A 13,460-nucleotide genomic window follows, 5' to 3' on the forward strand; every position below is an offset into this window, starting at 1 on the left:
TGTTTTTTGTCTATCACACCATTTTATGTATACACTGTTGAGCGTGAAAACCTAAGAAGATCATCATTTTCTAAATTCCTCATATTAACCATCCTGTTACCAAATACAAGATGTGTGAAGTCACTTTTTTTCATGTAAAAAAAGCCTGTAAAAGCATAATTTTATGCATTAAGCTGCTGCCACATGGATGGCTGAGTGGACAGTTGCATGAAGGAATAGTTCCTAGTAAAGCGGATGGTGATTGTAAATGGCGTACGATAACTTCTGCACAATAACAACACCATTTTGTGTTAGGATCATGATAGACGAGTTCGAGAAGCCACGCAGCAGGCATTTGAGCAGCTGATTCTGAAAGTCAAGCGTAACCTCGCCCCATATCTGAAGGCAATTATGGGCCACTGGCTCATAGCTCAGTGTGACACTTATTCCCCTGCTGCCTCTGCTGCTAATGTCGCCTTTCAGGCTGCCTTCCCTCTCAACAAGCAGCCAGAGGCTCTCAGCTTCTGCAAAGATGAAGTGCTGAATGTAAGTCTAAGTAATCCGACTAAACAAATATGTGTTATTATGCTATGAAATGATTCGCATAAATAATTCAAATCATTACAGATGTCTTTTGGTTCGTTTCTTTTAGGTTCTCCAAGACAATCTGCTTAAGGAAACAGCTGAAACGCTCAGTGATCCACAGTAAGTGTAAATGTGTATTTGTAAATATCATATGTAAAACTTTGCCCTTGAAGAATATCATTATCTTACACTACATTGTTTTTTAGTTCAGTAAAAATTTTTTGCAGTTTTAATTCTGTAATTTAAGGTGCTTTGCACCAGTTCAGATGTTTGTGATGTACGTATGCAGGAGTGTACCAGAAGAGGAGCGACAGGCAAAATATGTGCGTGTCCTGACCAGCTCGCTGCTGGCTCTCAAGAAACTGCTTATGTCCATATCCATTTCTGATCGCGAGACTCTGAGCCCGCGGCTTGCTCACATCATCTCACAGGGGAAGTTCTGGAAGTACAGCAAACACAAAACCCCTCAGGTTAGCTGGATTAAAAGTGCAAAAAAATCCTGCCCTGGGCATCGTGAGCATTATAGGACTTCATCAACAAGTGTTAAGTTGACAGTTGATGAGTACTAGGTTTAAAGTTGTGTTCTCTCTTCCAGGTTAGAGGGGCGTTCTTTAAAGCGGTAGCTGCGCTGTGTGAACACGTACCTCAGGTTGTTCAGACTGAAGCAGCACGAGTTTGTTCTGCCGTACTTCTAAACATCGACGACTCTGACCCTGTTGTGTTGCCGCCGCTGTGGGACGCTGTGCTGCATGTAATCTCCAGCGTACAGGTCAGGCCCTTTGGTGCCGTGTGTGTGTGTGTGTGTGTGTGTGTGTGTGTGTGTGTGTGTGTGTGTGTGTGTGTGTGTGACAATTCTGAATGATTGAATGAATGCTTTATTATCATTCAAAAACATACAATGATATGACTACTTTAGATTAATATTGCACAGTAACATATTCTGGAATTTATTGATACATATATTGCAGAACTAATAAGAATATATTGCGCTGTAAATAATTTATGGAATGATTAATAATATATTAAACAAACAAAAAATCTATTGCACAGTAAATAAATTACAAGATGGTTAATAAATACATTGTATAACTGATGAGAATGTGTTGCAGAATGATTAATAAGTAAATATTTTGCACAGCTGATGAAGAATATATTACAGGGTGAAGAACCTGCAGGATCTAGTAAAAATATTGTACCACTAATGATTAGTACAGTGAAACCTCGGATTACGAGTAACCCGGTTTGCGAGTTCCGCTAGACGAGCAAAGATTTTTAATAAATTTTGACTTGGACAAGTCTTGGTTTACAAGTACCATGTACAAACCGGATTCTAAAAAAGTTGGGACACTATACAAATCGTGAATAAAAAACTGAATGCAATGATGTGGAGGTGCCAACTTCTAATATTTTATTCAGAATAGAACATAAATTACAGAACAAAAGTTTAAACTGAGAAAATGTATCATTTTAAGGGAAAAGTATGTTGATTCAAAATTTCATGGTGTCAACAAATCCCAAAAAAAGTTGGGACAAGGCCATTTCCACCCAGGGGGCTAGTTTCTCAAGTTTAGAAATAGGAATGCTCTCCCATTCTTATCTAATACAGGCCTCTAACTGTTCAATCGTCTTGGGCCTATTTTGTCCTTCCTCTTTATGATGCGCCAAATGTTCTCTATAGGTGAAAGATCTGGACTGCAGACTGGCCATTTCAGTACCCGGATCCTTCTCCTACGCAGCCATGATGTTGTGATTATTGCAGAATGTGGTCTGGCATTATCTTGTTAAAAAATGCAGGGTCTTCCCTGAAAGAGATGACGTCTGGATGGGAGCATATGTTGTTCTAGAACCTGAATATATTTTTCTGCATTTTCTGCACTCATGCAACCCCATACCATCAGAGATGCAGGCTTCTGAGCTGAGCGTTGTCCTTGTTCTCCTCCTGTCCTTGTCCTGGGTTGTCCTTGTCCTCTTTGGTCCGGATGACATGGCGTCCCAGATTTCCAAAAAGAACTTCGAATCGTGACTCATCTGACCACAGAACAGTGTTCCATTTTGCCACACTCCATTTTAAATTATCCCTGGCCCAGTGAAAACGCCTGAGCTCGTGGATCTTGCTTAGAAATGGCTTCTTCTTTGCACTGTAGAGTTTCAGCTGGCAACGGCGGATGGCACGGTGGATTGTGTTCACTTACAATGGTTTCTGGAAGTATTCCTGAGCCCATTCTGTGATTTCCTTTACAGTAGCATTCCTGTTTATGGTGCAGTGTCGTTTAAGGGCCCAGAGATCACGGGCATCCAGTATGGTTTTACGCCCTTGACCCGTATGCACAGAGATTGTTCCAGATTCTCTGAATCTTTGGATGATATTATGCACAGTTGATGATGATAACTGCAAAGTCTTTGCAATTTTTTGCTGTGTAACACCTTTCTGATATTGCTCCACTATCTTTCTGCGCAACATTGTGGGAATTGGTGATCCTCTACCCATCTTGGCTTCTGAGAGACACTGCCACTCTGAGAAGCTCTTTTTATACCCAATCATGTGGCCACTTGACCTAATTAGTGTTAATTGGTCTTCCAGCTCCTTGTTATGCTCAAATTTACTTTTTCCAGACTCTTATTGCTACTTGTCCCAACTTTTTTGGGATTTGTTGACACCATGAAATTTTGAATCAACATATTTTTCCCTCAAAATGATAAATTTTCTCAGTTTAAACTTTTTTTCCGTGATTTATGTTCTATCCTGAATAAAATATTAGAAGTTGGCACCTCCACATCATTGCATTCAGTTTTTATTCACGATTTGTATAGTGTCCCAACTTTTGCGGAATTGTGGGTAATCGTCTCCCCTGCTGGGTCTTAGTGCGCGTCTCTCACTGGTAAAATCAACATGCGTGCACGTGTGTACTGTTTACTATAACACTGTGACCACGTGTCTGCGTGTAAAACATTTTATTTTGTGTCTGTATGCGTGTGTGTACAGTGCGTGTATAAAGCAAAAACAAGTCTCATTAGAGAGATTAAAGTTCCATTTTATCTCTCTGTATCAGCCTGCTCTTTGTGTCTGTGTGCGCGTGCGTCATTGGACACCGTGACCCCCACCCCCACCACCCCACACACACACAGACTTCCCCTACTTTCGCCTTTACAGATACACTTTTTCTCTCTGATCTACACAGAAACACTCCTCTGCCGTGATACTTTTTAAATCGGTAAAGTGCAGATTAATTAGTTAGTATTATTAGGGCTTCAGCATTTTGTCTGTAATAAAAAAAATTTTTTTTTGCGTGCAACATTAAATAAAAGTTAAACTAAAGTTCCCTATTGTTCTGCAGGATTGCTGGTCTCATGTAAATGCTCAGAAGGGTGTGCTGCCCAAGCTTTACGCTTTGTTGAAAGGAGGAGGACGAGGTCTGGCCACCACCCTGCACCCCAACATGCTTCCTTTAATCAGCAAACTGCCAAGAGAGGTCACCGAGCCCAAACTCGTCTTCTGTAGCACCTTCTTCTCTTCAATTATACAAGGGTAGGGCACTTGCATCATTGTATCACTTAATCAACAATTTGCTTTAGATCCTTTGTTAAATGCCTTTAATCAAATATGATTTTGAATAAATTAATTTACTTTAATTTAAACTAGTGATCTGTATAATATATTTAACAAGCAAATATTTTAGTATGTCAGTTGATCTCCAGCAAATGCTGAATACAACATATCTTGGGTAACATAAGTTATGAAATGGTGTTTTGGCGACTGGCACTTTTGTACACAGCCATGTTGATTTGATGTTTACTTGGAAAATTTTGAAATTGATGCGACGACTCTTAGTTTCTCAGTGGAGATCTGGGTTTGGATGTCTGGACTGGCAAGTTAGAGAACCTCTAGATGAATACAGCATAAATTAATGAGCTTTTATCAGAGATGTTTGGCATATTCCAACACTAGGAAATGTGTGAAATGCAAATGGCTATTTATAAACTTATAAGTGACAACAGGAACTCATATGTTTTATTGCATGTTCACTTGTTTGTGTCATTCCACATTCAGTAGAATGTGGACTACATATGAATTATTAAACTATATATTAATAAAAATATTTTTTTTTGTCAATTTTTAATACATAAACTACCCGTTGTTATAAGTGCTGTGGTATATCAGGAATAAAACACGTTGACACTTTGTACTTTTACAGTATTATCATTAGCCTCAAATTAATTTACAGTATTTAGCTATTGTTGAATGTCTCCAGAGTGTGTCTGTGTCTTACTGTCTGATATTTGTTCTAGTCTTTCCAGTGAGCGTGCGTTAGTTAGCCCCTCAGAGTGTGCAGCCATCATCTTTGCTACCATGGAGTGTCTCCGTTTCCTTGTGCTACAGAATGCAGAAGAGGAGCAAGAGCAGCGTGCCATCCAGGACATGCTCATCTCAGAGCAGGTGAGTGGCTGTAGGGCTGTGCGCATCAGTGATCAGCGATGTTTTTTATTCTCAGGTCTTACTCTTATGTTTCTTTGAGTCTTTGATGGCTCTTACCTGCTATTGTTTAAGTTGCAATTTTGCAAAGGTTTTGGATATAGTTTGTCAGCTTTAAAGATTTCAATGACCAGGGTAGTAAAATCATATACATAGCTTTGAGGAGCAGTACATTTAAAATTTGTAAAAGGGTTAAAGAAACATACAGAAATGAATGTATTGAAGCATGTGGATTTGCCTAGGGGCAGTGGTGGCTTATACGGTTAAGGCTCTGGGTTGTGGGTCCAAGCACCAGCACTGTTAAACTGCTTTATTGAGTCCTTGAGCACAGCCCTTAACCCTATCTCCTCCTGGAGAGTGTTTTCCTGGCTCACCTTGTGCTCTTACCCCAGCTTCTTAAATGGGATATATGAGAAAAATCATTTTACTGTGCTGTAAGGTACATATAAATTGCAAATAACTAAATCTTAAAGCATATTCACTTATATAAAGGTGGTAAAAAGTTGTGCCAAATGTACTAGGTAGCTAAATATTTTAGTTACAGTAGCTAAGACAGAACTGGTCAGTGTTCAAAAGTTGAACTGTTTATCAAATAAAAGCTCTTTGTTTTTTTTGTTTGCGATGTAATACATTGCCTTTTTGTGAATTACATTGATGATGCTTTATTGCAGATCTTTGTAGAATGCTTTTGGTTGTACCTTTTCTTCTTTTTTTTTCACCTCTGCTTTGTTCTTTTTCACCTCTCCTTTCATAGCTCCTGCCTTTGATAGACAAAGCCCTTGGAAGCCATGCATTGCAAAGCAGTCCTCTGTTCTCTCAGATCACTGAGATGCTTGTCTCATGGGAGAGGCGAGCAGTCGGGAATCAGGCCACCACTTTCCTCAGACTCCTAGCAGATTTCTGGGAGGGTTTAGGCAGGCTATGTGTGCGTTATGTGGACCAGGAGGAGCAGCAAGTTGAGCAGGTGGTGCTGCAGGGCATTGCCTCACTGTTGCAGATCATGCAGAATCCAGAAAGTTGCTGTACCAAGCAGGGGAAGAAAAAGAAAGCTGTAAAGGTTTGCTTCTCTGAGGAGGAGGTGAATGGACAAGTGGAGAAAACCCTGAGCCAGACTCCAGCGGTGGAGACCTTACACACGCAGGAGAAGACATATTCTCCCCTGAGGAGCAGCCACCTGTTGGAACTGGTGTGCCAGCTGGCCGAGCTGAACATGGTGTATGTGAGTGAGCGTGACTCTGAGAGGCACCTCCACTTCCTGGCTCTGTTGCTTCAAGCTTTCCCAACCACCCAGGTGTTCCAAGGGCTGGTGAAACCAGATGATGGGAAGACTGAGGTCGAGTTGGAGGCTGAGTTGGCAGAAAATCCAGCGATCCGTTTCCTCCTGCAGAGGGTGGTGGTGTGGCTCAGGCAGGACGACAGAAAAGACACAGACTTCCTGGTGGACATGGTGTTCAGTTCTTTGCAGTGCTGCAGCTCGAACGCAGAACAGACTCTTGTACTTAACCACATCACTGTAAGTACAACTAATTACACTATATGGCCTAAAGTTTAAAGGACACCTGTTGCCACAAAGTTAGAAGCACACAAAAGTATGGGTGATCATAGCATGCTGTAGCATTACAATTTCTGACAGGGCCTGAACCTGTTCCAGCATGATAGTGCCCTTGTGAACAAAATGAGGTGTATGAAAACATGGTTGCCAAAGCTGGAGTGGGTTAAGCCAAAGCAGACGGTTAAGGCTCTGGGTTAAATTCAATAATTGTTTTTTATATGGTTCTTTTAACAACAGCACAGACCCGTAAGGTCAACCCCACTGAACACCTTTGGAATGAACTGGAACACCACCATGCTCCAGGCCTCCTCACCTGATATAATACACCTGATACAATATAGTGGAAAGGCTTCTCAGAAGTGTGGAGATTATTGTATCAGCAAAAGATGTCTTAATGTGGACTGTAGTATTCAAAAAGCAGATATGAGTATCATGATGAAGTGTGCACAACACTCCATGAAACACTCTACATAGAAGCTCTTTTTTTTCCTCAGTGTTTTATCTCTCTTATTTTCTCTTCATGTACTGTAGGTGGACTTACAATGGAGTGTTATCCTGCAGATTGTCCAAAAGGTATGTAGAGCCTGGCTGGTGATATCAGGTTTATGTACATATTTTCATGGTAAACTGATCAAATTTTTTTTTAAATATATATATATAAATATATATATATACAGACCACAAGAGGCTGACAGCTTTGTCACATAATGTAAAAATAAGATCCTTAGTTTGTGCGTGATTGATAAGTAGGCAGGTGGCAGACATTCAAAAGGGTTTTTTTGTGTAGCACAAAAGCTGCCTTCCTATTAAGTCACTAAAAACATATCATACCCGTTATAATGCTCATGATCTAACCCATTTTAGCAGTTTAGCAATAAAAAGCTCTTATCTTTTAAATCACTCAACTATGATGGTGATTCATTTTAAAAACCTATTGTGTCCACTAGTGCAGTTGTATTTTTTTGGTAATGTTTTAAGCTTTTGTAACAAGTAGTCGTTTTAATAGTAGTACTTAAAAATAACAGGATTTCTGTAACTTAACTATCAGGTCTTACTGAAACCTATTATTTGTAATACTATGTGGTACAAAACCTGTCAGTCTTGTTAGTGTTGTTCCATTGGGTTTTTATTTTAAGATGTTTTCGATTAACAAAAAAAAACCCTCCAAACTTTAAGTTTCTGCAACATGTGTGTGTTTTAGGCGTGTGCTGATGCTGGCCATTTGAAGGTGTGTGTAGGGTGGTTAAGAGGGTCTGTGTTAGGTGAGCGTGTGGTAAGACTGGCTGGCGAGCTGTGTGCTGTGGGGCTGAAAGGTTCTCCCTCAGCTGCTTCTGCCCTGGATCAGCATAACCACAGCTGGCGCCTCATTAGTCTGGCTCTATCTCAGCAGCATGACAACGGTAAGCACACAAAGATGAATGTGCACACTGAGTAATAATTATGCCTGAATATAATTTAGTGTAGAAACACCTTATCACTTCCAGTACTCTGGTACCGTAGTCTGGTCAGATGCATGTTGATGATGTGTTCGTGTAATCTACTAATTATATTTTCTGACTTGATATTTCTCTGTGTATCTAAAACGAGAAATAAAAGAACTCGCGTCACGTCTTTTCTTTCTTACAGAGTATTTGATAGGAAAGGTGTATGTAGAGCAGATCATCGAGCGGCTTCATGCTACACTGTCTGAGGCGAAGGGCATGTCTGATGCTGGCAATATGGAACCTCTGGTCTCCTTCATATCCGACGTAGCCTTTAACTTCTTCTCATCGGTTAAAGGCTGTCTCCTGCTAGCTGCTGCAGAGGATCTGCTGCTCACTATTTTCCAGCTGTGTGCTCAGGATCAGACGCTTACACACCTTTCGGGTAACCATCTCAGCTCATTAGCTGTTTAATGCACATATAGCATTGGTGGAAAATTAAAGAGAAAGATAATGCAAAGTCACAGAAACCCTTTTACATTTTGTATTTGTGTTTTTTGTAGTACAGTGAAACACATTTTCTGGCCTTCATTTTCATATGCATTTGTTATCCTGTCTCATTTGCATCATCAAACTGTGCTAAAACAGTTGGGACTGGACTGTTTATGCTTACTTCCAGTTTTTTGTTCAACGCAAATTAAATTTAGCCGAATTTCTGCAGTGTGAATTTAGAATGATGATATTATTTGACGGTGATATCATTGTGAAATTAAATTCCGTGTTGTTTGTTTGTTAGACACTCTGCGAGAGAAGCTGAAGCATGCATACACTGTCGGAGTGCACTCGTTGGTTACGCACTTGGGGGCAGGTGTGACAAAGGATACCGTCCTCCACAATGCCGCTCTCTGGGTTAAAAACCAACTTCTCACTTCTCCTCTCACTGTAAAAAGGTACCACATCACTGGTTCTCTTTTCATGCCCTTGAGAGTGTTGAGATGTAATGTATGAGTGACAGCCTCTAAAAACCCTTGGCAAGGTGAAATTGTATAATGTATGCAGAGTATATTTATAGTTTTGAAAGCTGGCATTTCTGACTGAACTGTTTGCCTTTTGCTTGCATCACAAACACGCTTAGAATTTTTAATTAAAATATCTCCACAAGTGAAAAGAGAGATTGTGACTGCATAAATGCACTGTTGTGATTGTAAGCCATTCTTTGATTTCTTGTCATATAGCTACATTTTATTCTGATTAATACATTTAGCCAGTGAAAGAAATAATAGCCAGTTTGTCTAATTACAATTCAAAATCGATAAGGCGTATTCCATTTCCGTAACTATTGTTTAACTATTCAAAAACATAAGCAAATCCTGGCATTTGCTTTGTGAGGAAACCACATGCAAGCCTTTATTTATGTTCAAACCGACTGACTGTTTTTAGTGCTGTTTTTATCCCCCCCAAAAAATTACAGGGAAAGCCTAAGTGAGAGTTTAGTTTTTTTGGTGAATTATAGAGTTCGGAAACCTTTTGGAAAAGTTTTTTCTCCCTTAATATTAAATTTGAAATATTTAAAGACCTTTTTTTGTTTTACTTTGGATGATTATGGTTTATAGCTCATGAAAATAAAAAATCCAGTATCTCAAAATATTAGATTAATAAAAAATTTTACAACACAGAATTGTGTAACTTTTGAGTACTTGGTCAGGGATCCTTCATCACAAATTACTGGGTCAATGCGGCATGGCATGGAGGGGATCAGCCTGTTGAACTGCTGAGGTGTTTTTGAGGACCAGGTTGCTTTGATAACATCCTTTAGGTCATCTGTAATGTTGGATTGTGTGTTTCACATCTTTCTTTTGAGAATAGCCCATATATTCTTTACTGCATGGTGGCTCTTGATGTACCGACTCTAGCCTCACTCCACTCCTTGTGAAGCTCTTCCGAGTCAGTTTTGCTTGACAGTCTTCTTAAGGCTGCGGTCATGGCTGTTGCTTGTGCACATTTTTCTATCACATGTGTGTACTGAAGTAGACTGAGAGATGCATTCATTTACTAATTGGCGTATTGTAATATTTTGAATGGATTTTTGATCATGAGCTGTAATTAGTAATCATCAAAATAAAACATAAGGTCTGAAATATTTCACTTGACCTGTTATCAATCTAGATTATATGAGAGGTTCACTTTTTGAATTACATTACAACAAAAAAAAGCACAGTATTTTATAATTTTTTAGATGCGAATGCATCTTAAAATGTCATGTCAAAGTATAATGTAGGCAGAAAAGTCATGCTTTGGCCAGAGTTGTTTTTTTTCCCCCCTCTTATTTGGGTTGTTTGGTGTGTGTCACCACAGTGACTGAGAGCTTTTCCCAGACCGCTACACAAATGGTCTTCAAGAACTAAGCTTTTATAGGAAAGATTTATTTATTGTTTTGAGTCTGTAATGAATTGTGATGAGAGCTGACGAATACTATAGTTCCAGTGTACTGGTGTGACTTTAACAGTATTATTTATCTGATGCAGCTCTAAGTTATTTATACATCCATTAGAAGATTTATCTTCCTCTTATTAATCATTGTGCTGTTCTGCTGAAGAATAATCATGTATGTGTGTTGCGAAGTCTGCAGGTTCTGGTGGAGGCGGTTCAAAGCTTAACGGAAACTCTAGCTGCTGCTCAGACCAGCGACTGTCTGCTGTCTCAGTTCATCTGCTGTTTAACTCCAACAAATGAGGAGTGGAATAAGCTCAGAGAAGGCTTGTCACATCAGGTAAGGAGATACTTTGCTGGTTTCCTTGCTTGTAACACAGCCTGAATTGTATATAAGGTTGTTTAACCTAATCATGGTATAAAATAATAATAATAATAATAATAATAATAATGATCTGGACCCTTTCCTTTTTTTTTATTAAAGTTGACTATTAAAAATTCATATAGAAATTACTATTTTATTTTATATAAAGACACAATTTGCACATGTTATGTCTTAAACTTTAATGTTTTCTGTCTAAAGTGCGGGTAAAGCAGTTAAATATTGTTTCTCTTTGCTAAACTGATTTATTTGAATTGCAGTGGGTGAAGCGCCCCTTGCTGTGCAGACATTTAAGAGCAATTTGTGTGTCCCCTGGCGTGGACGTGTGGAAGGTGAAAAGTTTAAACACACTCCCGGGACACCTCTGTGCCAGTGCTCTGTTGGGGAAGTTAATCTTCAGTGCAGTGCCAGCTGATGAGCAGCAGGAGGAGACAGACACCGCTGAGCTGTCTGATCTTAAACACACAGGTGGGACATGAAGCACTGATCAATGTAAAAAGATTATAGAAAGCTAAAAGAAATTAGCCTGCTATAATAAATTTAAAGAGATTTCAATACATGACCTGCAACTGGGAACATGAGAATGAAAATTATGAATGTTATCTTAATAGCTTAATAATCTGCACATTGCTTTGACAGCAGCTTATGACATGTGGATATAAACAATGTTACTCATAAAAACCTGAACGTCTGGTTTAAATTGGGATTTCTTGCCATGTTCAGTTGCAGAAGTTCTCTATGCACTACAGTGGTGTGAAGAGATGGAACATCGCCCTGGCTCGGTGTCTGAATATCACAAAATGCTTCAGGAATGGGACATATTCCAGAAAGTACACACAAACAGCTCTAATAAAGTTGCCATTTTGGAAACCCTGTTCACAAGGTGAACCCATTTATCTATGCCTAAGTTTTAATCTGCCTAACTTCCACCACATTGATTAGTTTCTAATTAGTTTGTCATTAATTACTAATATCCATGTTTAGATGCATGTTAGAATGACCTTCTTTGATTGCTTGATGTGTTAGATTTGTTTTTAATGAGTGCCATTAATCCAAGGTTCCCTGTTTTGGTAAATCACAGGTCACGAGAAGGGGGTGCCCTCTGGTCCCTGACTTTGGCAAACTACGTTCAGAATAGCAAATCAGTTGCCAGTCACATCATGAGTCTCTATGAAAGTGTGGAAAGGTATGAGAAGCACTAACGGTTTGGAGCGGTGTGCTTGTCTGTTTCATAAATGATCATAAAGAACACTAATAGAAACTCATAAAAAGGTGATGCATGCTGAAAAATAGTACACAAGGATCTTATTTATTGGTTTTGAAGAAGGTATAATAGAAATAACAAAGTGTTGTAAAGTTTTGGTTTGTTAAGAAATACAAGGCATCCCTGAAGATTTCAGAATGAAGCTTCTTTTCAACAAACTTATTTATATTATACTGCTCACCCTATATATACACACGGGTGTAGAATATATACACCGATCAACCATAACATTATGACCCCTGACAGTTGAAGTGAATGACATTGATCGCCAGTTAAATGGGGACAGGATCATGGTCACATGCGCAACGTCTAGTCTGAACTCACAGAAAAAGCCAATGCAGCACAAATTGTGAAAAAAGTAAAAACAGGCCATAATAGAAAGGCACCAGAACACCCCACCCCGGTACACCACAGCCTGCCATGCACACGACCCAGAAAACAAAGAGCTCAAGGCCTGATCCGAGCTCCACACTCCCCAGATCACAATCTGATTGGGTACACATAGAATGCACTGAAAAAAAGTCTAATCTATGGAGGCTTCACCCTGCAATCCAAAGCACCCAAAAGGATCCAATGTCAGCGTTCTGGTGCCTGACACTACAGCACACCAGCAGAGGCTCCAAGGAGCCATGAGCCAGAGTGGCAAAAATGGAACCCAAACCCTAAGTGTTCTTTTTTTTTTTTTTTTTTTTATATATATATATATATATATATTATGGTTGATCAGTATGAATACAGGTTACAAAATGATGTACAAATAAGAAAAAAAGGGTTAGGGTTAGTGATTGTCTGCTGGTATAAACTACCTACAATAGTTGATTTAAAAAGAGACATGGTTACAGCATCAGATTTAGAGGTTGTGCTTAAGAATTACTTATTAGTAGATTTTCATAGCTCGTGGATGTAATGGCCCCTTAACATGAAACACATACTAAAACACTATACTCCATTGCTGTTATGCTAAATGCCATGTCTTCTCTAATATCATAAAGCCTTGTGCTCCCTGAAAGCAAACACTGAGGTGGTGTATAACGAAATTCATAGCTTCTGTTTAAATTTCAAAATGCTAAAGAATGTTCAATATTGATGGGGGTCGTATTATTGTATTTATAGCATGATTCCTGTGTGAAAGGGTGTTTAAAGGAAGTCTCGTCCTCACCACATGAATGATTTCTTTCCATGTGTGAAGTTGGAGCAGCTTAGCAAACTAGAAATAGAGGATCTATATTAAAAAAGATTAGTGCACACCCTGTAGTTGCTGTTGCTGTTTGGTTTGTTTGCTGTTAGGACAAGGTGTTACAGTAGCTGCTGGAACTGGAAGTCAATAGCTGTCAAGTTTTTCTCTACAGGAGTATTTTATTAATACTTAGATTTTT

General features: G+C 39.2%; 1 protein-coding gene across 1 annotated transcript in view; it reads left to right on the forward strand.

The window, feature by feature from the left end:
* ltn1 (listerin E3 ubiquitin protein ligase 1) overlaps nucleotides 1–13,460 on the forward strand; it is a 29,158-nt gene that overhangs the window by 1,898 nt on the left and 13,800 nt on the right. Inside the window, exons 4-18 of the mRNA XM_053516260.1 lie at nucleotides 295–525; nucleotides 632–684; nucleotides 854–1,034; nucleotides 1,160–1,333; nucleotides 3,900–4,090; nucleotides 4,852–4,999; nucleotides 5,790–6,548; nucleotides 7,119–7,160; nucleotides 7,789–7,987; nucleotides 8,214–8,453; nucleotides 8,805–8,958; nucleotides 10,631–10,778; nucleotides 11,081–11,288; nucleotides 11,544–11,703; nucleotides 11,902–12,006. Coding sequence (XP_053372235.1) covers nucleotides 295–525; nucleotides 632–684; nucleotides 854–1,034; nucleotides 1,160–1,333; nucleotides 3,900–4,090; nucleotides 4,852–4,999; nucleotides 5,790–6,548; nucleotides 7,119–7,160; nucleotides 7,789–7,987; nucleotides 8,214–8,453; nucleotides 8,805–8,958; nucleotides 10,631–10,778; nucleotides 11,081–11,288; nucleotides 11,544–11,703; nucleotides 11,902–12,006 — 2,993 coding nt within the window. The remainder of the gene's footprint in view (nucleotides 1–294; nucleotides 526–631; nucleotides 685–853; nucleotides 1,035–1,159; nucleotides 1,334–3,899; nucleotides 4,091–4,851; nucleotides 5,000–5,789; nucleotides 6,549–7,118; nucleotides 7,161–7,788; nucleotides 7,988–8,213; nucleotides 8,454–8,804; nucleotides 8,959–10,630; nucleotides 10,779–11,080; nucleotides 11,289–11,543; nucleotides 11,704–11,901; nucleotides 12,007–13,460) is intronic.

Source organism: Clarias gariepinus, chromosome 17, assembly GCF_024256425.1.
Source record: "Clarias gariepinus isolate MV-2021 ecotype Netherlands chromosome 17, CGAR_prim_01v2, whole genome shotgun sequence".
In the NCBI taxonomy this organism is placed as follows: Eukaryota; Metazoa; Chordata; class Actinopteri; order Siluriformes; family Clariidae; genus Clarias; species Clarias gariepinus.